This window comes from Lathyrus oleraceus, chromosome 3 (assembly GCF_024323335.1).
Source record: "Lathyrus oleraceus cultivar Zhongwan6 chromosome 3, CAAS_Psat_ZW6_1.0, whole genome shotgun sequence".
NCBI classification, from domain to species: domain Eukaryota; kingdom Viridiplantae; phylum Streptophyta; class Magnoliopsida; order Fabales; family Fabaceae; genus Lathyrus; species Lathyrus oleraceus.
In genome coordinates this window covers 294,221,387-294,248,683 of record NC_066581.1, presented here as the reverse complement: position 1 = coordinate 294,248,683, position 27,297 = coordinate 294,221,387, and the positions used below count along the sequence as shown (strand labels likewise).

General features: G+C 35.2%; 3 protein-coding genes across 3 annotated transcripts; 1 reads left to right on the top strand and 2 right to left on the bottom strand.

Moving 5' to 3' along the window:
* Positions 1-4,880: 4,880 nt before the first annotated feature.
* On the top strand, positions 4,881-8,624 carry LOC127127165 (shaggy-related protein kinase theta). Its single transcript, XM_051056295.1, has 13 exons — positions 4,881-5,259; positions 5,871-6,128; positions 6,249-6,341; positions 6,431-6,490; positions 6,574-6,846; positions 6,951-7,025; positions 7,122-7,178; positions 7,265-7,405; positions 7,506-7,556; positions 7,658-7,753; positions 7,836-7,919; positions 8,007-8,109; positions 8,190-8,624. The coding sequence occupies exons 1-13, from the start codon at positions 5,197-5,199 to the stop codon at positions 8,249-8,251; spliced, it is 1,416 nt and encodes a 471-aa protein (XP_050912252.1). The 5' UTR covers positions 4,881-5,196; the 3' UTR covers positions 8,252-8,624.
* A 484-nt stretch (positions 8,625-9,108) lies between these two features.
* Positions 9,109-11,841, bottom strand: LOC127127164 (pentatricopeptide repeat-containing protein At2g03880, mitochondrial). The gene has a single exon (XM_051056294.1). It carries the CDS (start codon positions 11,731-11,733, stop codon positions 9,307-9,309), a length of 2,427 nt encoding a protein of 808 aa, XP_050912251.1. The 5' UTR covers positions 11,734-11,841; the 3' UTR covers positions 9,109-9,306.
* A 4,629-nt stretch (positions 11,842-16,470) lies between these two features.
* Positions 16,471-21,122, bottom strand: LOC127127163 (homeobox-leucine zipper protein ANTHOCYANINLESS 2). Its single transcript, XM_051056293.1, has 9 exons — positions 20,800-21,122; positions 20,526-20,701; positions 20,319-20,436; positions 19,617-20,249; positions 19,411-19,512; positions 19,035-19,253; positions 18,168-18,342; positions 17,679-18,046; positions 16,471-17,105 (listed from the first exon to the last, which is right to left on the bottom strand). Exons 1-9 carry the CDS (start codon positions 21,004-21,006, stop codon positions 16,734-16,736), a joined length of 2,370 nt encoding a protein of 789 aa, XP_050912250.1. The 5' UTR covers positions 21,007-21,122; the 3' UTR covers positions 16,471-16,733.
* Positions 21,123-27,297: the final 6,175 nt, after the last annotated feature.

Below are 27,297 nucleotides of genomic sequence, written 5' to 3'. Positions count from 1 at the left end.
TAGGCATAATATTATTTTGATTCCCAGAAGGAACAAAATGAGCCTTAAGAGTATTTGGCTTATCATCTTTTTTAGAATCAGATTCTTCATCAGAATCATAACCAATACCTCTTGTCCCGTTCCTGCTAACACCATAAATCATGGAAGACATTAAGCTTCTATTTAGGCTTTTAGCAAGAAACTTCTGGAAAGATTTATCATACTTCCTTATGATATTACTAGAACTTGTAGAGTCTTTAGAAAGAATTTTCTTTTCAGGTTTGGGACTTTTAATTTAAGGCACAAAGTTATTGTTTTTCAAAGTAATATTTTCTTCACTCAAACTTGAAAACTCTTTCTGAAGTTACATTGAGCTTCTGATTCAGATACATGAATCTTTTTCATATCCTTGTATTTGTCTAAAAGATTCTGATATTTCTCCAAAACTTCTGACAGACTCGATTTAAGCTCAGAATGAGATAGTTTAGAAAATACCTCTTCAGAATCTGACTCAGATTTTGACTCTGATTAAGTTGTTCTATAGGAGCTTCTATGTAAGCCATCAACTCCATGTTAGACTGCTCTTCTTTAAAATCATCTTCTGAAGACTCTGAATCATCCCATGTATCCGTCTTTCCTCTGAAGTTCTTCCTTGGATTTTCTTTCTTTAACTAGGGACATTCATTCTTGAAGTGGCCAGGCTCGTTACACTCAAATCACGTGAGTTCTTTTCCAACTCCAACCTTCTTGGATCCAGAAGTGGACTTAGAACAACCACTTGTCCTTCCTTGTCCTCTAAATTTACCTTTCCTTTTCTTTCAGAGTTGATTAACGCGTCTGGATAGAAGAGATAATTCATCTTCTTCTTATGATTCCTCTTCAGACTCTTCATTAGTTTCAGCTTGAAGAGCTTTAGTCTTCTTAGATATTCCTAAAGACTTCAGAGCAACTGACTTGCTCTTCCTCTTGGGCTAATCTTCCTCGATCTCAATCTCACGACTTCTTAAAAAACTAACCAGTTCTTCAAGAGAAGTGTTATTAAGATCCTTTGATAACTTCAGAGCAACCATAGGTCTCCAACACTTATATAAACTTCTAATGATCTTTTTAATATGATCAGCAGTAGAATACCCTTTGTCCAAGACCTTAAACCCTGCAACAAGAGTCTGAAACCTTGAGAACATATTCTCAATAGTTTCTTCATCATCCATCTTGAAGGCTTCATACTTTTGAATCAATGCAAAAGCCTTGGTTTCTTTTACTTGAGCATTCCCTTCATGCGTCATCCTCAAAGAATCAAATATAGATTTAACAGTATCTCTGTTGGTGACTTTCTCATACTCAGTGCATGAAATATCATTTAGAAAGATAGTTATTATTTTGTGATGATTCTTATAGTCTTTCTTTTTTTGATTAGTCATCACTCTTTTTTCTACTTTATTACCACTTACATCTACTAGGTGTATGTAGCCATCAACTACCATATCCCATAGATCAACATTGTGACATAGACAAAATATATTTATTCTATCCTTCTAATAGTCAAATCTATCTCCATAAAAATCTGGAGGTTTAACATTGTAATGATCTCTATCATTTGTTTGAGCAACTGGTGGTGGAATGGGAGCCATTGTGCTTCACGCTGGATCTTTATCTGACACTGTTAAGTGTTTGATAACTTATCAAGACCAGAATTTAAGCTCTGATGCCAATTGAAGGTGGCAAGAAACGCAAGAAAGGGGGATTTGAATTGAGTTTCTAAAAACAAAATCTTTTTCAAAACCATCTCAATAAAGCAATATCACGAACAAGAAAAATAACAAAGTTATTTTTATACTGGTTCACTGTTAACGAAGCTACCTTTAGTCCACCCTACAAAGGTGATTTCGCCTTCTCAAGAAGGACTTAATCCACTATAATTAAAAGCTAATTACAGACACCACAAAGATAAATTGTCCTTGTCTTCTCGAGTCTATCTGTCTAAAACCTAGTCACTCAAGAAAACCACTCAAACAGATTTGAGTTTTACAAGTTGTGTTTACAAAGAATGTTTCTAGAAAGCAGATTAACACAAGTTAATACAATGAATATTTCTCACACAGTAACGACCAAAAACTCTTGTATGTTTATAAAGACTATACACAAGAGTAATATATTTTCACTAAGAGCGTGTGTAATAGCATAATTATGAGTGCAGTGGATTAACAACTTCTTCCAATCTTCAAGTATCCTTTATATAGGCATATAAAAGAACCGTTATAGGGTATAATTGGAATACTGAATTGCAATTGTCTCTTTCATAACGGTTTGCGTATGGGAGGGAAAATGGTACAATACTATAGTCCTTAGCCCACAGAATCAGGGTAATGGAGGAAAGGGTGATCTTGTACTGTATACTATTTTCCTGATGCAAAACCTTTTGATCTTATCTTCTAATCTTCAAAGGATTCTGATAGAATGATGTTGAAGCATGCTTAGAAGGATCAAGAGATAAGTTGATAGAATCTTCAGAACCTTGACCTTTGGAGTCTTGACATAGTTCCTCAGAACTTGGTCTTCAGAGCTTGGTCTTCAGAATCTTTCGAACTTGAGTGAAGAATCTTGAAGGCAGACAAACCTGTAGAGGCTCTAACAATCAGAGTCACAGTCAGAAGCTTTAGCACGAACATTCATCAGAACCGCTGTCTAAGAGCTTTCTAGAACTTGATAGCATCTTATAAAGCAATTGTATCTCCTCAGAGTCAGAGTGTGTTGATTCTAGAATCTGATGATGTCACATGTCATTGCTTTAGAGTCAAAACCTATTAGAAAAAGCTACACACTAGATAAAAACCATTAGTGTATAAAATTGTTCTATAAGAAATAATGCATTGTTATCATCAAAACTAAAGGCCAAATGCAAAACTAAATCTTGTTCTAACAAACACTTTGGCGTGCCAAACTTCTTGAGAGCAAAGGTTGTATGCAATTTTTTGATAAGTTTGTGCAACAATGAAGGTGAGGACCATGTAAGTAGAATATCATCCATATAGAACAAAGCGTACATTGTAACATTATGATGATGATAAATGAAAAGTGAGTGATCATATTAACTCGAGATAAAGCTAAACTGAATCAAGGCCTGGTGGAACTTTTCATACCATTCGCGTGGAGCCTGTTTCAGGCCATAAATTGCCTTTTTGAGCTTGCATTCTAAGATTCCGTCAGTATCAAGAAAACCTGGTGGTTGTTGCATATACACTTTCTCTTACAGGTCATCATTCAAAAAGGCATTATTAACATCCACCTGTTGTATTTCCCAGTTGCATGAAATAGCCAAGGTAAGTATGCTCCTTTCATGCTTTCCTCATTCAAAAAGGCATCATTAGCACCCATCTATTGTATTCCATTTGCAATCTCCTTTACCTTAAATACCCACTTACAGCCAATTGGTTTCCTATCTGATAGTAATGATGTAAGCTCTCACGTATTATTCTAAATGAGTGAATCATTATCAGCTTTCATGGCTTGAAGCCGCAGAGGATCAGTTAGATCTTGTTTAATGGAGGTTGGTTTAGAATGCACCACAAACACTTTGGGTTTGGACTTTCCTGTTTTAGACTGGGTGAGCATGCATGGTTATTTATAGTGAGAGGAGCTTGAGGTTGAGATGTTTGTATGTGAATGGAGGATGATATTATGCCTAAGCTAGACACATTCCAGTTGGATGTGCTAGCTTGTGATGGCTAAGAGTAGGTAAGTCAGTTGTATCAGATGGTTGTGGTACACTAGACATAGGTGTGTCATCTGATATCTGAGGTATGCCCGATGAGGGTGAGTCATGGGACATAGGAGAAGTTGTTTCAGACACATGAGAGGTGCTTGTATGTGGTTCTTGGAGAGGAGAATGAGAAAAATTATTTGTGGAAGGAGGCAGGATAGTATTTTGAGTTGTTTGCACATTGTTAGTATGATTACCACAATTAGGATGTATCCTAAGTGATGAACCATTAGATGGCTTATGATTGCTAAAAGATGGAGAGAAGTTTGATGTGCAAGGAAATCCAGTTTCATTAAAAACCACATCTTTTGAGATGAAGATTTTATCTTCCATATTGAAACATTTGTGGCCTTTGTGAGTGGGGATACATCAAGATAGAGACATTAAGAACTTCTGAGCTCCAATTTATTCTTGTTGTAGGGTCTCATGTGCGGGTAGCAGGCGCACCCAAATATTTTGATTGCTGCATAATTTGATTGCTTGTTGAGCATGACTTGAAAGGGTGTTGTGAATTCACCTTAACATGTACCATAACTAACCGACCACACACCTTCACTCATTTTACTACTCTACATTCCAATAAATAATGTTAAATTTTTTTTGAAAGAGAACTTTGTAATTCATTACGGTTTTATTCAACTCGAAAGATTAGTCTCTATAATTACGCGTAAAAGATACTCCGTTTCTTAAAAATAAAAACTAGTAGTACTCTTGTAGGAAATTCTATTCAAAATTTATCAAAAAAGTTTTGGTCAAAATTTCAATTGTGGACATTAAATACAATTAGAATGAAAATTGAAACCGTGAAGATTAACCTAAACTCTAGCACATTTGGTTATTGTTTCATTTTCACGTAAAGTATTAAACGTTTCTACGTTATCTATTATCCTAAAATGTCGCATATGATTCATCATCGTATTAACATTAATCTAACACCCTCGAATATTCCGTTTATCTCTCACATCTCTGTCTTATGATCCTTTTTCTTAACAATAAAACAAAACAACTAGTACCAACATTTTCTTACAAAACTAGAAGATCTTGACCGTCTATTCTTATCAACGGTCAATATCTTTCCTTTGACTAAGGTACAAACTTTGAAGCTTAGAATGATTGGAATTGATGGATTTATGTTTGACCATTCAAATTCTAACAAACACCTGTCACACATTTTTTAGATAGAGAGAGAAAAAAGGGTTCATTAGATTTGTGTTTTCTGTAGTTTTTTTTCTTCATTTCACGTCATTTTTCTCTTCTCTTCTCTTCCATTTCTTGTTGTTGTTCTTTGCAGGGAACTGAATCAGGGTAGAGGGAAGAGAGAGAGAGAGAGAAAAGAAGCTTTCTCTCTCTCGTTTTTGTGTTTCTCTCTTTTGTTTTTCATAAAAAAACTGAGGTTTGATTTGTGGGTATTTTTAGTGGGTTATTGAGTTGGGTTGTTTGGGTTGGAATAAACAAGTATGAATATGATGAGAAGGTTGAAAAGCATTGCTTCTGGGAGAACCTCTATTTCATCAGATCCTGTAAGTTTAACCTCAAGTATATTTGAGGATTCATTATTATTATTTTTTATAATCTTGTTATGTTTGTTATTATTTATTTAAATAGTTCCTTAATTTGGATCTTGTGTTTTGTTTTCTGTTTTTGCACCTATTTGCTGATGTTTCTTACATCTGTAGATGATTTTCCCTTTTGTTATGGAGCTTGTGGTTTTTGTGACCACTTTTTATTGTTTTGTTTTTGAGATGTGGTTTTGTGTGTTTTTGTGTGATTTATCATGATTGTGTTGTTGAAAGTGTACCCTTGCCAAAATAAGATGATAATGATTGTATAATGTACATTATGTTTTGCTTGTTTGTTTGTTTGTTAATATGTTAATTGTGATTTGTGATTTCACACACCTGCGTTTACAAGATTTGTTAGTTAACGAGAGGTTGGCCTATTGAAGGCTTAGGATCTCTCAAGGTCTCATGTTCGAATCTTGCTAGGTGCTAGCAATCTCTGTGTTGGAACATTCCATTCAGGGCCCCGTCTAGCGGACGACGGGATTGGTCCTTTTGGATTAGTCGATCTCAAGGCTGCATACCAAGTTTTCAATAAAAAAGATGTGTTAATTCTAACGGTTTCTTTTTAGGGAGGTGATTCTACTACAAAAAGAGCCAAGTTCGATCAAGGGACTGAAGGAAAAGAAAACGAGGAAACAAATCGTGTTGAGGGAAGTGAAAATAATCGGGATAAGTATGTAGATGCGTCACAAGAAGATACGTCTAGTAAATGTAATACTACTGTTTCTGCGGTTTCTAAAACTGAGAAGTCGGGTTATGATCAGCTACCAAAAGAATTACTTGAAATGAAAATTAAAGATGATAAAAGCAAAAACAACAAAGAAAAGGTATTTATTGTCATTCATTTTTTTTCTATTTTCTTGTGATGTTTCTATCTATATTCATGAGTGGAGGCTCTTTTGGAAGCAATCAATTATTGAGCTTTGTAATTGATTTTCTGTGTTCAGGACATGGAGGCAACTGTTGTGAACGGAAACGGAACGGAAACCGGTCAAATAATTACAACTTCTATTGGTGGTCGAGACGGACAACCAAAGCGGGTATTTTTCTGATCAGTTCCTTATTATCTATTTCACTCTATACTCTTACAGTATGGTACATTCAATAACTCCATTTTTGCTTCTCTCAGATAATCTCATACATGGCAGAACGTGTAGTTGGTACCGGTTCTTTTGGTGTTGTTTATCAGGTATTTCTATTCCCTTTAACATTGCTTCTTTTGGAATTGTCAAGTTATTCTCTGCTTATTTCGTTGCGTTGAATTTACTGTAGGCTAAGTGTGTTGAAACTGGTGAAGCCGTTGCGATTAAGAAAGTCTTACAAGACAAGAGATACAAAAATAGGGAACTCCAAGTTATGCGTATGCTTGAACATACTAATGTTCTTAAACTAAAGCATTGTTTCTACTCGACGGCTGAAAAAGAAGAGGTGTACCTTAACTTAGTGTTGGAGTATGTACCTGAAACTGTGTACAGAGTTTCAAAGCACTATGTCAGGATGCACCAACACATGCCTATACTCTACGTCCAACTATATACTTATCAGGTAATCTAGAAATTTAGTCGATAATTATCATTTATTATAGTTGTGTTGGTTATGAGCTTCGTCTATAATGTTATTGATTGATCATGGTAAAATCTCTTTTGCAGATATGCCGCGGTTTAAATTACATGCACCATGTGGTTGGAGTCTGTCACCGTGACATCAAACCTCAAAATCTATTGGTATGAATTCCTTTTTATCTTTCAAGTTTTCTTGTCTTGGAAGCGTATATTTTGTATTTTAGGAAATGCTAAATGCGATGTGAATGCACATCACAGGTTAATCCGACGAGTCATCGGTTAAAGATATGTGATTTTGGGAGTGCGAAAATGTTGGTAAGTTTCGTTTTTCTTTCCTCTTTATCAAGTTGAAAATTTAATGATTGTATATGCACGACCTTATGATATTGTTGATCTTTTAGATGCCTGGTGAACCCAACATATCGTACATATGCTCGCGGTATTATAGAGCTCCTGAACTTATATTTGGCGCAACGGAGTACACAACTGCTATTGATGTTTGGTCTGCTGGCTGTGTTTTGGCTGAGCTTCTTCTAGGACAGGTGAGAATTTTTCGAGCGTGTGTATATATGTATACATTAATTTAGAATATGACATATTGTTAGATGGATTCTTATATTGACTAAGTTATGTTATTTGCAGCCATTGTTTCCTGGAGAGAGTGGGGTTGATCAGTTGGTAGAGATCATTAAGGTAAATTTTTGTGTCTCGGTCTCCTTGCTTTATCGGCTTCTTCTTGAAAGTTGCTTTCTTTTTGTTTTGATCTTCAATCTGAGTGTAATTATGTACTACAGATCTTGGGAACACCGACCCGAGAAGAAATAAAGTGCATGAATCCAAATTACACTGAATTCAAATTTCCTCAGATTAAAGCTCACCCATGGCACAAGGTTAGTAGCTCATTACACCCTAATTTCCTCTGAAATTTTATGATTCGTAATCGATAAATATTAATACTTATGTAATATCCAGATCTTTCACAAAAGTATGCCATCTGAAGCTGTGGATCTTGTATCGAGGATGCTTCAGTATTCGCCAAATCTACGTTGCACTGCTGTAAGAAAGCTTCATCGTTTATTCAGTCACAGTACAGTCCTGTTTAGTTTGTATTGAACAGAAGTGATGATTATATTTTGTTTACAGTTGGATGCATGTGCACATTCCTTCTTTGACGATCTTCGGGACCCAAATGTACGATTACCAAATGGGCAAGAACTTCCTCCTTTGTTCGATTTCACAGCTCAAGGTAACATGTCGATAAACTAAACATGATTGATCAATTCAAATTGTGTGACTGCTAACATAATTAAATAAAAAATGTTGCAGAGTTGGCAGGCGCACCCGATGAGTTACGTCGGCGTCTCATTCCTGAGCATGCAAGGAGTTGATTTTTTTGCTCTGGCATTGTAAATTGGTTTTTGGATTAATAGATAACCAGGCCAGCAATGCTACCTTCGCTAGGTCTCTGCTGTCTGTCCAACCCGCACAATCGTGACTATACAACTCAATTGAACCTCAAACCATGCAACCTCTTTATCAAAGACCTGCAGATGACAATCACATGGATGATGTAGGAGAGTGCTGCTAAAGGGTTACGACCATTTTTTAAGTAGTTTATGATTGATGTATGCCTCAATTTTTTATAAGATAATGAGTTCATACAATTCTTTTAATCATGCTTCATATAGTTCCAGCTTGTTTGTTCCTCAAAGTGGACTATGTGGAATCATCAATCAAATGAGTAGGCATCTTGTTTTTTTATTTATAGTTTTCCACAAGCTTCTCTCTTGGTTCTGCTAACTGCTAAGTCATAGTTTTCCACAAGCTTCTCTCTTGGTTCTGCTAACTGCTAAGTCATGTTAAACTACAGTTCTAGAAGAACTTAATCTCTATATAAATTTGATGACTTGTAAGCACTTTTTCATAACATTCTCAGTGGATGTTACATATTGAGAATGGATCATTTTCCAGTAATTCTTTTGAGCCACCCAAGAATACTGGAGTGTTTTGCAAGTAATTTTCAACCTCCACTTCATAAGGGCGACGGTTACTCCATATTTAAGATAAACCACTTTATTGTCAAATTATGAAAACCAGAATTGTTGTTTTCATAGTTAAGATGATATTCTCTGCTAATTGATACAGTGGTTGTGCTGCTGGATATCATTGATCTAAACAATTTCAGCTCATAATTTACAATTCAATTAAATAATGTAGTCGTGCATCATTCTCCATCCCTGAACAATTTAGGCATCAAACAAGTTCTTAACTTTCTGGAAAAATGTCAATTTCTTATACATTAAAAAAAGAATTGATTCTTTATAGTACAAGAGAAACAAGGGATTTTGTATAATTGTGCCCCGAAAGCTTGAAATGTCGTGTGTTATAATTCCCCATGAAACTAGAGGACTACTTGTATGAAGTTTGTTAAGAAAAAAAATTCCTACCAATAATCCCCACAAGAACATTCTCCTTCTCTAAAATGATGAAAACAATTTGAATCCCTCAAGATTATATGGCGAGTGAAAACTCTTGATATATATTTCATAGCAGAATGACAATCTCCACAAACTCGAAGATTCTTAAATATCCTGATTGGTGCACTTGGTGGAGCAGCTAATAATCCAAAAGCAACAGCCAGTTTCTCACTGTGATAAGCAAGACCAACTTCCTTTCCCTCTTTATCCATGTCATGCAAAGAAAAATTCATATCTGGTACATAACCTGCTTCTTTAATTCTTACTATAATTTCTTCAATCTTGGAATAAATTTCAGCCTCCCTTGGATGTCCTCTATCATCAGAAATGAAGTTATGCACCCTGCTGTTTATCTCCAACCAACTGCATCCAGGCTCCTTTACTATTCCTTTTGATTTCATTAACTTACGAATTTTCGCAGCATCATCCCATTTATGAGCAGCAGAATACATGTTAGACAGCAGAACATAAGGCATAGCATTGTTAGGTTCCAACTCGAAAAGATTTGTAGCTGCCCTTTCTCCCAACTCTAAGTTTCCATGCACTCTACAAGCAGCGAGGAGTGATTTCCATACAGTTGCATCTGGTTTCACATCCATTTGAGCTAGTAATTCTTTTGCCTCGTCTAGTTTTCCTGATCGTCCGAAAAGATCAATCATGCAGGCATAGTGTTCAGGGCCAGGTTTTATTCCATAAACCTTGTTCATCTGTTGAAAATATCTGCGACCTTCATCCACAAGACCAGCATGGCTACAAGCAAATAATAATCCTATAAATGTGATAAAATCTGGTTTTGTGTCACTTGAAACCATGGCATCATAAAATCTTAAGGAGTCTCTTCCCTTGCCATTTTGTGCATAGCCAACAATAAGAGCTGTCCATGTAATTACATCTTTAACTTCCATTGAAACAAAAATGGTATCAGCGTCATCTAGGCATCCGCATTTGGCATACATGGCTACAAGAGAATTATTCACTGACCGTGATGACCAAAGGCCTGATTTAATGAAGTCTGAATGCACCTGTTTACCGAACTCTAGCAGAGTGAGTTCTGCACAGGCACTCAAAATACTTGCAACAATAAATTGGTCTGGATTTACCCCCGCGACTCTCATGTCACAAAAAATCTTCAATGATTCTTCATGGGAGCCATTTTGTGCATAACCTGTGACAAGGGAGGTCCAGGAGATGACATCTTTCTCAAGCATATTTTTGAACACTGTGTATGCACAATTCATGTCCCTAGTTTTGGCATACATGTCAACAAGAGCATTGCTAACAAGTTTATAATTCTCAAATCCAGTTTTGATTATCAAACTGTGAACAGATCTCGGATCTATACTACCTTCAACGCAACAATTCAGGATTGACGGGAATGTATAATCATCAATCTTCATATTTCTTCCATGCATATTTTTGAATAAGAGTAGAGCTTCCTGTTCAAACCCATGTCTTACAAACCCAACAATCAAGGAGTTCCATGAAACAATGTCATCATCCTCCATAGTTTCTAACACTGTCCTTGCACTGTTTAAATCTCCACATTTTGCATACATATCAATCAATGCACTTTGAACATAAACATTGCATCCAAAACCACTTCTTACAATGCAACCATGCACCTGTTCACCAAAACAATGAGCTAAAACAGAAGAACATGCTGTCAATATTGTTGGAAAGGTATACTGATTTGATTCCACCCCTTGTGCACGCATGTAACGAAAAAAATCAACAGCTTTACGACCATCACCATTTTGAGCATAACCAGTAACCATAGCAGTCCACAGGACATGGTTTTTCCTATCAAATGACAACCCCTTGAAAAGAAACTCAGCTTCTGAAATACACTTGCATTTTGCATACATGTCAACAAGTCCAGTAACAACATACACATTGGATTCAAATCCATTCTTTACAACATACCCATGAATCATTTCCCCCGTTTGGATCAAACCCAATGATGAACACACCCTGAGAACACTTCCTAAAGTGAACTGAGTAGGTTTATGACCCTCCAACCTCATTGACCTAAACAAATCAAAACCTTCAGCTTTACACCCAAATTTACAATACCCGGATATAAGAGAGGACCATGTGATGGAACTCCTACATGAAAACCCATCAAAAAGTTCTCTTGCTTCAACTAGTCTTCCCACATTAACATAGCCAGATATCATGGTGTTCCAAGAATATTCATCCTTTTGAGACATTTTGTCAAACAGTTTCCGTGCATCGTCAACTCGACCAGATTTTGACAACCCATTAAGGAGCTGATTGGAATGGTAGATAGACTGATAGGAAGCAGCAACGGCAGTGTGTATACAACGGAGAGATGATATAAGGTTGAATGGGTTGTGAGAAAAGACCGGAACTTTGGATCCCAGCTTATGCATAACGACTTGTAGCACCGTTCTTTCATCGGTGCTTGCATTCAGAGACGGCGAAAAAGTGCATCAGTAGAAGCATTGAATAAATATTTATGCATGGGTTTTAGAAGATGATTCTAATGGAGAAACTTTTATTCAAATAACCAATTTTTTTTATAAATAAATATCTAAGAATTTTTTTAAAAAAATAACCCAATTTTTTAAGAAAATTTTCAAAATATCTCTGGTTTAAAAAAAATCTCAAACTACCTCACTTTTAGGAGGATGCGTCAATTCAATTGACGACTCTTCTTAAAAATTGAATTGAGGCGCCAATTGGATTAGCTATGGCACATGCCTTAGCCAATCCAATTGGCGTCCATGTGTATTTTTACAAAGAAGACGCCAATTGGATTGACACCTCAGTGTAAAATATAATTTTTTTTGCTAAATGGTCTACGTGATACATGATTTTGAAATAAGACCTATTCATATTAATAAAATTTTCCGTTTACACAAAAAAGCCTAATGGTGATGACCGGGATCACCTAACCGACCTCCGGTCCCACATCCCCTAGCTACCCTAATCCGTGACCCTAACCCACGTTGATGATTCACTATTGGTGTTTGAGCATCTGAGAGGCCAGAAGCGTCACTACCAACTACAAGAGATGGCCTATTGAGGTAGTCAGACAAGTCAGCATAGTCTTCAGTATGCATCGAGTGTGTACCGTCGTAGCTGAGTTCATGACCCATGCCAGAGTAGTTGGATTGTGTTTGACTCATTGGTGGGTGACCAGGACGGTTGAAGGGAGACATGGGTGTGAATGATGCGTCGAGGAAAGGTTGGAAAGGTTGTTGGGGTGTTTGGTAGAGATAGGGTTGTTGGAGGTTTTGGTTTTGTGAGGTTTGGGTTTCTTGGCTATGGTAAGAGGAGGGGTGGTTGGGGTTGAATGATCGTTGGGTGTGAAGCGCCGTGAAAAATACAGAGTCGCCACCGGATTTTATTTATTCCAAAGGAAAGGGAAAATAGCGATAAAACCCCAAATGAGAGAAACGGTCTCGCAACCAAAAGCGGATTCGGAAGTCGATTATGCAAAGGGAAGGTATTAGCACCCCTCACATCCATGATATTCCATGGGAACCACTTGCTCGTATCAAATGCGTATGGATGTTTATTTATCTGTATGTCGCTTGCTATCGAGAATGTGATGAGAGAATAAGATGGGGGAGAAAATAAGTTTTAATTTAGTGTGCTCGCCAAAGATTTGGGCCCTCGTGCCTACGTATCCCCATACGTGCAATAGGGAAGTCAGAGCTTCGTAGTTCGGCTCAAAAATGGCGTATTTGTTTGGTTGTTTTTATTGAACAGTATTGACGTTCGCGTGCCACTGTTCACTTGCTTGTATACTCTGTCATGGGAGCGGAAAGTATTTGCTTGTTTGCGGTAAAATGGATACGCTTGGTTCGCACTCTAGCAGTTAAACATTACTTGCTCACACATGGAGGCTTAAGCTTCGTTCATAGTAGAACGGAAGTAACACGTCCTTATTGAAAGGTTTTGAAGAGTGCACTAAGGCAAAAGATGATTTTATTTGTTAGGGTTGATTTTATGCATGGAGACAAGCATTAAACCTTTGGCTAGATACAGTCAACGGTCCAATAACTCGGGAGTTGAGAGGACAATGTTGTCCTAACCACTCTTTTTCATCCAAAAAAGAGATTTGAGTTGTGAAAGAAGTTTGACAAGTTTAATCGTTGGAACTTAGAGGGGGGCACGTCTCTAACCCTTGACTAAGTACGGTCAACGATCAAAATACTTGGGAATGGAGAGAACAAAGGAGTCCTAACTATTCTTTTTCTTCCTCATAGCACCTAGATCTAACTTGTTTGAATCATTAGATGTATTAAGGGGGAAGGTTAAGTGTCGGGTCCTCAGGCTAGGTACGAACGACAACCCAATTACTTGAATGTTGTGTACAAACACGTACACCCCATTTGCATTCCAATTTGTTATGAAAATGTTTTGAAAAAGGAACTTGACGTTGAATCAAGTGTTTGAATTTATTATGAAAATAGTGAGTGAAGAATGGAGGAGAGAGATAAAATAAGGTTGAGAAGAGAATGGAGAAGAGATGTAAATGATGGATCTTGGAGTGGATGGAGAATGCTTGATGTTGGATCAAGCATTCACGTTGCAATGGTGTGAGTTTTATTTGGAAAATGACTCGACGTTGAATCAAGTACCTTTTGTTTCTTTCGAAATGCTTTGTTTATCGTTTTGTATTTTATCTTTGATTATTAACATGCATAGTGGACTATCTAGAAAAACAATAAAGCTAAGCTATTACATGATTAAGGGGAGGGGGAAATTTTGACCCACAATGGGGGATGAATCCACACAATACAATGAAAAGGAAATGAAGGTAAAATACAAGTTACAAACTATCAACTATGTATCATGCCTAAGGCATACAAGTGACATGGTACTTCAAACAATACAAAGTTATTGAATGAAAATGAAATGGTTAGGAGCATGGCTAGCTAAGAGTGAGCTTACTTCTCCAAGTCATATGTGGCAACACAAGGTAACAAACGAATTAGCATGAGATAAAGTAAGAATGATGCAATGATATACAATGGTTAAAATCGGTTCAAAAGGTAATGGATTAATCAATAGAAAATAATCAAAGATCTATCCTATGATCATGGCAAATGGAATTAGACATACAAAGTATTCTTCACCTAAATTGAAATGGAATTTTCAATTTACAATATGATCATAAACCAAAGAAATGATTAAATGGGCAATTAAAGTGATTATTAATTCTAAAAATTAAAATCTACCTAAACATGCATTAAGATCAAAATCAATCGAATATGGCATTCACAATCCAAAATCAAGAATCAAATCTAATGACTATGATTATACAACTCAAATGAGTGAAAATTAACCTAAGGTCTAACCATGGCAAAAACAACCATTAACCATATAAAATCTACACAAAATCCACAAAAAGAAATGACGAGATTTAATGACTAAAAATTAATCGTGGCAAGGTTAATCAATCACGAATTAATTCTGGAAAATTAAGAAACTAAACCTAATCTAAGAAGTGATTAAATCTAATTTCTAATTTAATCACCTAATCTAAAATTATGTTAGTTCCTAATTATCAAAAATCAAGCCTTAATTCTAATATTCCTAAAAACTATGAATTAACATAATCAAAATCTATTATATATTGGCTTCTACCTTCGCAACCAGAGGTGAAAGATGGAGTGCGGTGTTAATGTCTGGGCAAATATCCAGTGAGTGTTGCATGAAAATGATGAAAGAGGAGAGCATCAAAGCTAGCACACACGCAGTAACAGTCTTTGACCGTCATAGGCAAAATTTCAGCGTATAGGAAACAATGGACCACAATGAGGGGAGACCAAATTTATCCTATGCTATCAAACTAAACAGAAGTTGGTGCGATTGTGGAAAGTTCTAGGCCTTCCGCATTCCTTGTTCCCATGTCATTGTGGCATGCAAACATACTCGCCAGGACGCTTACAGCCATCTGTCTGATGTTTACAAGGCCATTACCATCATGAATGTGTATAACAAAAGCTTCTCAGTGCTACCAATGAAGGAATACTGACCTCCATATGAAGGTGACATAGTTTGACAGAACGACGAGATGTGTAGAAAGGAAAAATGACGGCCAAACAACACGCGTATTAGAACAGAAATGGATACGACAGATAAAATGATAAGACTATGTAGTATATGTCGTCAACCAGGAGCAACATCTGAGTCATAATCTTTTTGTAACATTGGATTTTTGTAACCTTTATATATCATTAACTTTTTGTTACAACAAGGTTCACAACCAATATCACTACAACATAAGCAAACTTAAAATAGAATATTTCTAACTGATTACAACAATCAAACTGATGTCATCTCGTCCAAACATCATTTCCCTAGCATCCTTATCAGTTTTGATTCGCATCCAACTAAACATATTGTCGAGTCTCTCAATACTTCTAATTTTTTCTCCTTCTAGTATTTTTCCATCTAACCAACGAACCAGCTCCCTCTTTAGTTGGTCGAAAGTAATGATGTTCCAAAAGAGCATCAACATCTGAGGTTTGTCTCTCGAATAAATCACATTTCCATAACAGTGACGAACACCAAACATGTTTGCAAAATGATGAAATGAGATGTGGAAAAATGATTCACAGAACACCTCTATTTATAACAAAAAAATAGCACTTTGCACTGAGGGGCGCCAGACCAATTGACGTCTCTTCTCAAAAGTAACACATGAGCGTCAATTGAATTGGTTGCACCATGTACCCTAGCCAATCCAATTGGCACCTCCTCTCTAACTTTAGGAGCCGACCCCAATTGGTCTGACGCCTCCTCTTAAAAATGGGATAGTTTGAGAATTTTTTTGAAATCAAGATTATTTTAGAATTTTTTTTAAAAATTATGGATATTTGGGTAAAAAATTCTAATGACGAAGAAGGAAAAAAAATATAAAAAAATAAAAAATATTAAATTTTAATGATAACCATTATAATTAATAAATTCTAAAGATTCAATACTGTAAAATAAAATAAATTAATTAAAGTGTATGATAGACATTCAATCCTACTATCTTAGCTAATATTTATGGGTAAAAAATTAATATAATAGACTAAATCATCAAAAAGAATAGATTTTAAAAATTAAAATATAATAACTATTAAATAAGAAACTAAAATAAAATCTTAGGAGTAAAAGATGCATTGCAAACAAAACAACTTCGCCATCTCATCACAATAAACAAACTATCACAACATAATATATTTTTGCATATTGAATGGGTCAACCCGAACCCGAGTCAATACCCGAACCACCACATTTCCTTCGTGCATCCAAACCCAACCATGTCTCGATCCTCACCACTATTAGAAGAGTTTTTCCACGCGCGGTTCGTTCTTGACTCCACACCTCGCGTTCTTCCCACGCTCCACTCAAAATCGCGTGCAATTTAACTCTCACATTGAAGTGCTGCTTTTATCTTCTGAATAGTACATGAAATAAGATTATTCACCGTCTCCACTGATTCCACCGTCAGCTTCGCCGTGGGAAGACTATTCACAAGTATCTGAAACGCAACCGTTAAAAGAGATCCCGTCTCTCTCTGCTGCGACGCGCCGCCGTGATTATCACCCCCGCTAATACGTCCATCTGGCAACACAGCGAAACCTGACGGAAGTAACGCGACGTAAGCGGAGTCACCGCCGTTCATAACCAAATGCATCGCGGGAATATCTACCGGCGCGTACACAACAAGCGACCCTGACGCGTCTGTGCAAGTCTCCTGTAAAATCAGCATGCTACTCTGGCTGGAATTAATAGCCTGCAACAAGAGAAATAACTTTAAGAAACTAATTGAATTTTATTTGTTGTCGTTTTCGTTAAGTTCTGTTTGGAGAGCAGTCAATAAGTCAAACCATGGTACCACTTTTTTTGTTTTCTTTTTCAAAATGAACTTAATTTCAAAATTTAACGTAAAATAATAGTTAGAAAAATAGGAAGTTGACAAAAGTTTGATATTTTGACTTTTGCGCAAACTTTACTGAACAAATGATGTCCTATTTCTGTTACAAATTGTCGTCATAGATGCTTCCAAATATTTTCAACCCTTTCATTCTCAATTTCACCTTTTTATCCTATTGCTAAACGACAAGACAAGATTCACGTTTCTTCTTATCTTGAAAACAGTATCATCATACAACAATAGAATCAAGAATAGTATAACCTAATTTTAACTTTCTAATTTCTATTATGGTATTCATTTGATAACTAAAAAGAATAGTATTCATTTTGAGTTTTTGTAATCCATAAAGTTCTGTTTGTTTTTTATTTCTGTATAAATTTTATTTTATATAAAAATAGTACTATTCAAGATGAAAGAGATAGATATTCATACACTAGCTCTTAGGAGGGACACACTGTTGCCATGGTCATGTCCTTTAGCAATGTGAGCCATTTCTTGCATTGGTGCGCCATTGGAGAGTATGTCCCACTCGCTTCTGAGGTCGTCGTTGCGAAGGAAATTAAACACTCTTAGGGGAGAAATTGGTAGCCAAACGGAGGTTGCCGCGCTTAGCACAACCCCCGATGGCTCACCTGGATCATTGACACTCTTCCGTGTCATAACCCTAATGTTTTCGCCCACGTTCCCTGCGTTTAGCTTGTTCCATTTATGTATTGTTGATGCACAAACTCCGGCGCAAAAGTTGTTTGTCATTCGTTGCGCTAGCTTTAGCATGCTTCGCCTTCCTCCCGCGCTTATTGCTGCACAATATACAAACACAACTCTCTTAGAACTACACTTCAACTTTTGTAAAGATATTTATATAGTACTTGAATCCTCTATGTCTTCGATCTACGTAGAGGGTTCAACATATGTACATACCAGAGTGTTCTCGAGAGGGGAGTGCTGATGACATTAAGATGGCTAGACATTCGCATTGGCGTTGGAGGGTTGCAACCCAACGTTGTGCGCCAAACCCCATGCCTAAGCTTAGCAAGGGCTTGTAGAGCTGGTGAACATCGTTTTCTTCGTATTCAGCATGCTCCACCCATGTCACCTACAACATCATATTCATACAAATAATTGACTTAAAAGAAAATCTAAATTTAGTACGTCTTCGAATTTACTATGCATTATAAAATCGCATTAGTGATAATGTAATTTTGCTGTCATTGTTCATATATGTTTTTTATCTCTGATGTCCTTGCATATTTATCAATTGAGCTGACATTCATGGAAATCTCGTTCATATATGATGATCAGGAATTAGTGAGGATGGAATCATGGAAATGTATGGACAGAAAATCTTGGAAAAAGCCTGGCAATAGGCTCAACAACAGACAAAGGTATCTTATTGAGGTCAAGCAAGTACATAAAATAATGGTTCTCTTAGATAAAGTCATATCATCCGGGGTTTTAGAGAAGCTACATACTTACAATATAAAAGAAAAACAATCATCGAGATTTGCTATATTTTGCAGTGTGGTGAACAGTGAACTCATTCCAATCACTCATATACGAAAAAGACAAAATATCCAGTCTATTATCTTGACTCAAAGGGTCCACATTAAATTTTTTTTTAACTGACCTATTGTTTATATGGTCCAAACCAGGTCACACACAATCTCATGAATTAAAATAATATTCTTATAGAAAACAACCAAAGAATGCATGAAAGATTGGAATGGAAACACCATATGAATATTTTATACTAGTAGCATTAGCATAGGTTAAAGTTGAAATACCAACCTTAGAGTAACCATTAGGCATATCTTGAACCACACAACCAGAAGGAAGTCTCCTACAGTTATGAAAAGTGGGTGCACCGCCAGAAGAAGTTTCTCTGAAGGTATCTATGGACACATCAACCACTGCCCATACCCCTTCTGCATGTTGCTTGCAAAAACGTAGAAAATTCACTTCACGAACTGGAACCAATGGAGAAAGTACTTGAAGTTCCCCTTGCATCTGTTAATTAATTAACAAACAAATTTCTAGTCGTAAATAAAATAAATAAAAAATGTGTTTGTATCCGTCTCCGTCTCCGAAACTCACACCGAAATTATTACTGTTATGGACGTGCCATTAGTAGTAACTATTATGATTTTATATAGAATTTATATACCAGTTGAAGAGCACCATTTCTAGTTCCATTTATTCCATTAGATATAACTTCACTTGTGGAAGCTTTTGCAATCACACAAGGGAACATCTCTGACCATCGATTCTGTTACAACAGAAACTAAATCAGTTTTTAGTACAATAAAAAAAAAATACAAACTAATAAAGTGGAAAAAAGTTGAATTAAGTAGTTGAAAAAAAAAAGCTTACTGAATCCATTAAAGTTTCAACAAGAGCCAGGCTGTTTATGATAACAACACCACTTTCTCTAGAAGCCTCAGAAACAAAACCATTTGGTTTCAAACCAATGCAAGAAGAACCAACTGTCCTTGAATATTCCTCATGGTTAAGAATTTCTCTTCCACTTTCAACACTTTTAATCCAAAGAGGCTCCTTAGTTTGAGCCATTTTCACTAACTCATCCATTGCAGATAAAGCGAGTTCAAGAAACATAGATCTCTCCATTGATCTATCAAAACCATTTCCATTGCTACTATTTGTTACCATGGATCTCTCCATTGATATACCAAAATCTTGTTCCAAAGGCAAAGTATTATTATTCAAACCAACGAAACCGATGTCTAAATTTGAGTTTTGTAACGACGTAATCGGACGGCCTAGAAACTTGCCAGCAAGCGTACAAACTCGGTCGAGTTCGTCTTTTAATCTCGCGTTTTCGATTCTTAGATGTTGTTCTTCGAGTGATATTTCATTAATGATAGCTGGTTCGCCGCAATTTGAACACATTGGATTCCTCATTGCTTCTCTTATTGACATGTTCTCAGCTCTTAGCTTATCGTTTGCTTGCCGAAGTAGCGAATTATCATGGCGTTCTAATTGAGTCTGGTACAAACAAACATCAGTACTAGAAAAAAGTAGTGACAAAAATGTAAACTTTTTTAAAAGTGTTACCTTCATTTGTGTTCTTCTATTTTGGAACCAAAATTTTACTTGTCTTGTTTCCAAACAAAGCCTTTTGCTGAGTTCAAGTCTTTGTTTTTCATCAGGATGAGGACACTCCTTAAACATCCTAAAAAATATCAAAAAGCAAAAAAAAAATTATCATCATTTCTTAACTTAAAAAGTGATTTTTTGTATGAAGAGAATTATGATATGTACGATTCAAGTTCTTGAATTTGTTGAGGAGTGTGTCGGTGATAACGTTTCTTCCTTGGTGGATTGTCGGCAGCATCAAAATCATCACCAGAAACACCATCCATGTTCTCACTACCACCAGATCTGCTTTCATGTTCTTCTTCTTCTTCTCTATTCCTTCTCAAACCATTATTTGTTTGCTGTAATTTAGTTTTTCCAGAAAACAAATAAAAGAAAAAAGTTAGGCAAAAATAATAATATCATATTAGTATCACAAGAATAATCAATAATCTCTTACAAGTGCTAAAGATAGACCAGGTGAGTTGAACATGGATTTAACAGAAGTAGGAGTTGATAAACGAGGTTGTGAGATTGCACCAGAAGGCATTATTGTTATGTTGTTGCTGCTGCTATGGTTTGTTCCGTTGCTAAAAGCATTAATATCTGCTTCTGATATGATTTTACCACTTTCACCACAACCTGGCTTATTCTCATCAAAACTCATCAAAGTAGAAATTTTTTGCTTTCTTTTCTAGTGGTTCAGCTTTGTCAGTGATTTTTTGGTATTGATTATTCTTATCCTAGAATTTACAACCATAAGGGTATCTTGAGAAATGAATTGGGTACTTCAGAATCAGGCTTATATACTTGAGTGAACAATCATAAACAAATTTTTTAAGTTAGGAATTTTTTTTTTCTCTTTTTTAAAATAATGACTAAGTTTGGTAAAAATATTGTCTCAAAATGATTTATCTCTTATAACTTTTAATATAATATTACTTTTACTTTTTTAATTGAACATTCTACTTAACACAATTTCTTTTATTTTTAATTTAATATATTTTATTTTGTATATATGATAAAAATAATATATAATAAGAAAATTTTAATAAAAGTTCTTTTTTAAATAAGAAAATATAAATACAACTTTTTAATCTATGAAAATGGATTAATTGAATAATTTAGCATAAAAAAAATCCTGCAATAGATATTAAACAAGAGAGACAAATAGAGAGAAAAGGATAAAGTAAATAAAAATTATAGTTTATGTGAGAAAATAATATTTCATTTGCTAAAAAATTAAAATCTCTTATCATTTAACCAGGACCACATCTCTTAAAACTTAATTCATATATATATATATATATAATAAAGTAAAAAAAGTTGAACCAAATAAAAAGAGCAATACAATGGATCCATGTATTGGTCTCTCTATAAATGCATGTGAAGAATTAAATAATCAATTCCTTAACTAGGGAGAAAGGGTGAGAGAAGATAGAAATAAATGTTAACGTAAACATGTGTCCTCTTGAAAGTCTACAAAATAATACATGCATTCAAAAAGGATAGCTAGGTTGACTCTATAAGTCTATCTACATTGTGATCACACTTTCTCTTTCTTTTTTTTATTCGATTTGTACTTTTGGAGTTGATTTTGGAATAATTTTAAAATATTTGTTTTCTCAAATGTAAAATTGATTTTATTTGAAGTTAGAATTTATATTTATTGAGTTTAAATATGATTTTTACGTTGAATTGAAATTTTTTATTTAGTTCGCTTCTACATGAACTTATTCAAAAATAAATCACTTTATATTCAATTGACTTTTAATTATTATAGATTTTTTAGTTAAATATGGCAGGGGTCCTCATAAATATGCGAACATTCAATTTTAGTCCCTACAAAAATTTTCTTTAAATAATGGTCCTCGCAAACTTTTCTGTTTTTAAAATTAGTCTTTCCCGTTAGTTTCTACTAATTGAGGCTTACGTGGCATGCCAACTGCGTATTTTTTAATTGACACGTCAGATTTTTATTAAATTAAATATTTTTGTATAATATTAAAGTGAAGCGCAGAAGCCCTAATGTCCTGGCTCTTTGGTTTTCTCCATTTCGTGTTTTTCAGATCCCCTTCTTCTTCTTCTTCTTTGTTGACCGTATTCATCTTTTTCGCTTACAGTCGTCTTCTTCTTCACTAACCTTATTATGTCATTTTCATCAAGGCAAAGCAAATCAGTATTGTATCATTTGACAAATGTGTGCAACCGTACAGTGAGAAGGTGTGGGTGTAATGGTCGTATGATATCATACATGTCCAAGAACGAACGGAATAAAGGGGGAATGTTCTGGAGATGTTCGTTTTAGCAAAATGAAGAAAGTTGCAATTTATTCATTTGGGATGATGGTATTACATAAGGAAATGATGATTATGAATTTGTAGATGAAGAATGGAACAAATATGAGAGCAAAGTGAGAGAGATGCAAGTTGTTGAAACTTTGAAGGAGTTGTATGAATCTTCAAGGAAGAAGAACAAGAGGTTGCAGATCAAGATTAAGTCAAAGGAATTTTGGGGAAAGTTGAAGTCAATTTGTGTTGTGTTTTCGTTTTTGGCCAACATATACTTGTTAATGAAGTGTAAATGTTGAAATGATCTATTGGTGTTCTCCTAAGTTTGTAATGTTTAATTGATGTTGTAGTGTTCACTAGGTATGAACTATAATTTGGTGTAATTGATTTTGTAATCTTCACTTGTCATGACCTATAATTTGGTGTAAATAATTTTGTAAGTTTCAAATTGTAATTTGGAATGACCTATAATTTGGTTCAGTTAAGCATTGTACTATAATTTTGACATAATGTGACCTATAAAGTTTGACTTGATATGACCTATAATTTTGACACAATTTGACCTATAATTTGGTTCAATTAAGCATTGTACTATAATTTTGACATGATGTGACCTATAAATTTGACTTAGTATGACCTATAATTTTGACACAATTTGATCTATAATTTGGTTCTATTTGACCTATAATTTTGACATAATGTGATATATAATTTTGACACAATGTGATCTATAATTTTGACATAGAAATGCAAACAGATTTCACCAAAGACTTACATTACATATTCAGTACTTACATTCATTACATATCAAAATAGTTGTTGATCCATATCAAAATAGTAATTGATCCATTCATTGCATTACAAAACAGAAACATAAACAAAACATAAATATCTAAGCATCAACTGCATCTTCACTGGGTTAGCCCCTTGCAAATTTTGACCAAATTTTTTATATCCTACCACCACCAACAAATTCTTTTATGATATACTCTTCAGTTATCACCAAAGGATCGTTAGGTTTTTTACTATGGCCAGATACATCCTTTGTTTTCAGGGTCTTCGGCCTTTCACTTTGTCTTTTCGCACCTACCACATCAACATTCTTGTACCTGTTCTTGGTTCTAATACTCACTGGTTCACTACAAGTTGGCTTTGGTGAAGATAATTGTGGGGCTTTGAAAGGTTTGTTTTTGAAGACTTTTGGTTGTTTACCAAAGAAAACATTGACACCACTTGGCTTTGACTCAGTTGGCTTGATAGGTGATTTGTTAACACTTAAAGGTTGAATGTACAAAACATCATCACCCCCCAGTAATGCAGCCAAAGTCTCAGCAACCTAAGCACAAAACTTATCCAAACTTGAAGTTGACTGATTGACAGCTGGCTCATTGATAGTTGACTCATTGACAGCTAGCCCATTGACAGTTGGTTCATTGATTGTTGCCTCATTGACAGCTGGCTCATTGACACTAGGTCCCTCATTGACTTTTGTCTTCTTTGGTTGGGTTTTTTTTAAACTTTGTTCCAGTCTTACTTGTACCATTGTTGACAGACCCCTCAGGCCTCCCCTGCATGAAACATTAAGATTGTTACACAATCTTAATATTAAGTACACACAAACACAAGCACAATACTAATCCTGATTGGCTTGTGCAGTATTTCCAGATATAACAAGCACAATTTGCTTATTTTTCTTGTAATTCCTTTTGTTGTGGCCTAGTTCAAAACATGTTTTGCACTTATGGCTTGTATTTGTTCTTTTCCTTTTTTTGTTCACCTCATCAGGCTTTCTCCTTCATAGTTTCTTGGGCCTCCCTGAGCCACGTTTGAACAAAGGGGGCGACATAGTAGGATTAGATGTTATAGGCCACTTGTTCTGGCCATTTAATGGGGTGATCACTTCACTATAACATTTTTCATATGTGCTTCTGTGATAGCATTTATGCACATATTTGATGGGGTCGTCTACTTTCCTAGGTATTACCTTTTGCTGGTCAGATATGAAACACCATCTGCTATCTCCAATGTCTTCAAGAAGCAATTTCATAAACCAGTTCCGTGAATCTTTTGATTCAGTCTCAACTACAACAAAAGAAATAGGCAAATATTGGTCATTAGGATCTCTTCCTACACCAATCAGTAAAATACCACCATAGTTGTGCTTCAAATGACATCCATCTATGCCAATGAATGTTCTTCATGCTTTTATCAAAGATTTCTTGGTCTCATCAAAGCACATATAACACCTCTCAAATCTAGTTTTCAAACCTGGAGCTAGAACACTAGTGTTTATTTTGAAAGTATTACTTGTTGGAGCCCTTCTCAACTTAGCACCATAAGACCATAGTAAGCTAAATTGTTTGCTAGAGTTTCCTTCAACTATGTGTCTAGCAATTTGTCTTGCTTTGGAAGCTCTACAACCTGGGATTTACGTGGCAAACCTAAGTCTAACATTTGTTACCACCTCACTTAACTTCATCTTTGTATTATTCTTCAATCCATCAAATATGACCTTGGCAACCCACTCTGCTTTAGCACTTTTGTTGAAGAATTATCTTCCACACTTGTGCTTTAAAAACAATATTTTTATCTTAAATGCTGTGGAGGTTAAAACTCTACTACACAAGACAATATAGTTACATTTTTCCTTGTTCTTACATACCACCTTACATCTGCTACCATCATTTTTCTCAAACCTAACATCCATGTCATTCAAAACATTATGCTCTAGTATAACATCTTTGAACTGCTTCAATGAAGAAAACTTCATTCCAACCTTGAAAACAAAATCCTTACTTAGAGAATCTTCTACATTGAACCTGATTAAACATGGCCTTTCATCATCACCTTCACTATCCAGTTCACCAATCATGTATGAATCCTTAATAACATGTTCCTTACATATCTCTTATGTGATAAACATCTTCTTGTCTAGTTGACTTAGGGCCTCATTATTAGCAATAAGTTCAGTTATAAGTTATCCATCAACACCTGCATCAAACCCTTCATTAAGCCCTTTCATCAAACCTTTTCATTCTCACCTCCTCATTATCATCAAAGTGTACATCCCTCACATATTCATCACCAGAATCACCATTACTTTCATTTAATTTGTCATCATCTTTATCACATGCATTCCCCTTTCCTTTATCTTTAACCCTATCCATAAAGGTGGCCTTAATTGTAATTGGTTTTGGCTCACAAAATATCTCAACTTCACAATTATTTTCAACAACATACATAGCTAACTCAGAAGCATCTCCATCATCCCAAAATGGTTTTAAATCTTCTTCAAAATATCCTTCATCATGTTTCCACCACATCTTAACACATCTCAAATCAAACTCAGGGTCAATCACTTTAACTAAGTCACAGGCTTCAAAAAAAGACCAGTAATCAGGATCTTGACCAGTAAAAGCATATAGTTCCCCACCATCGTATCTTATGTTAGGTTTTTTTACAAAAACAACCCTTTTAGTAAAACAGAACCTTAAATTTATCCATTTCCTATTAAAAAATTTAACTTATGTTTAAAATTTACCAAAATTAGGTCAAAGAAATTTAGCAAAATTAGTTCAAACAAATTTACCAAAATTAGGTCAAACAAATTTACCAAAAATTTCAACTTTTATACAAATACAACTGGGACCACTGAATGCAAATAAGTATGACAAAGAAATGAAGATGACAAAGCAAATCAAACAAGGGAACAAAGGAACGACAAAGCGAATTACCTGGGACCACTGCAACAAAGATAACAAAGTTGTTGTTGGGACCACTACAACGAAGATAACAAAGTTGTTGTTGGGACCACTACAATGAAGACTTGTTCCTTAACCACAGAGAAGCTCTTTTCAACGCATATGAAATTTTGTTCTAGGGTACGACATGTAAACTGAGATACTTGTTTATCATTATCTCACTTGTTACTTAACAAGATAACATTATCAACTATTCCATCGTGGCGAATTAGTAATTACCATTCACACGTCAGCAAACAAAATTACATATTTGACATGACACGCAGGCCTCCGTTAGTGAAAACTAACGGGAGGGACCAGTATTAAGGACGAAAAAGATTGTGAGGACCATTGTTTGAAGAAAAATTATAGAGGGACTAAAATTGAATGTTGGCATATTTATAAGGACTAAAAATATATTTAATCCTAGATTGTTTCTTTGTATTTTCAAAAATGGATTTTATAAAAATATTTTTCAAAATATTGCAAATTTTTATATATTCGTTTTTTCTAAATTGAAAAACTAATTTTCACATTGTATAACATAAACATGTTGGTATGTCAAACAAAATGTTGCAGCATTGTGTTCAACATGTAAATGTTAGAATATAATTGGCTAATAAAATAACTAACTCTGAGTTAGTTATAAGGTAGTTAGTTATGAGTGTGATTCCTTACTATGTAAGCAATTGACCATTCATGTAAACATATAGCTTGAAGTTGCATTATTCAATAACAACCTTCTCTCACATTCTAACAAGTGGTATCTAGAGCACTGGTTGATGACAAAGGTGTGACTTTTTCATTCAAGAACACACTTTTGATATCATGGTGAGATAAATTCGTTATTTTCGTTATCCTCTCGTACCAGTCCCTCATCGGAATCATCTACATGGTCGATTCATCAAAATTCTCGACACCAACAAT

Coding starts and splice junctions, on each gene's coding strand:
- LOC127127165 (XM_051056295.1), top strand. CDS start 5,197: ATGAATATGATGAGAAGGTTGAAAAGCATTGCTTCTGGGAGAACCTCT. Junction 7,406..7,505: donor CTGAGCTTCTTCTAGGACAG/GTGAGAATTTTT, acceptor TGTTATTTGCAG/CCATTGTTTCCTGGAGAGAG. Junction 8,110..8,189: donor GTTCGATTTCACAGCTCAAG/GTAACATGTCGA, acceptor AAAATGTTGCAG/AGTTGGCAGGCGCACCCGAT.
- LOC127127164 (XM_051056294.1), bottom strand. CDS start 11,733: ATGCATAAGCTGGGATCCAAAGTTCCGGTCTTTTCTCACAACCCATTC.
- LOC127127163 (XM_051056293.1), bottom strand. CDS start 21,006: ATGAGTTTTGATGAGAATAAGCCAGGTTGTGGTGAAAGTGGTAAAATC. Junction 19,254..19,410: donor GAAATGGTGCTCTTCAACTG/GTATATAAATTC, acceptor ATTAATTAACAG/ATGCAAGGGGAACTTCAAGT. Junction 18,343..19,034: donor TGCCTAATGGTTACTCTAAG/GTTGGTATTTCA, acceptor ATGATGTTGTAG/GTGACATGGGTGGAGCATGC.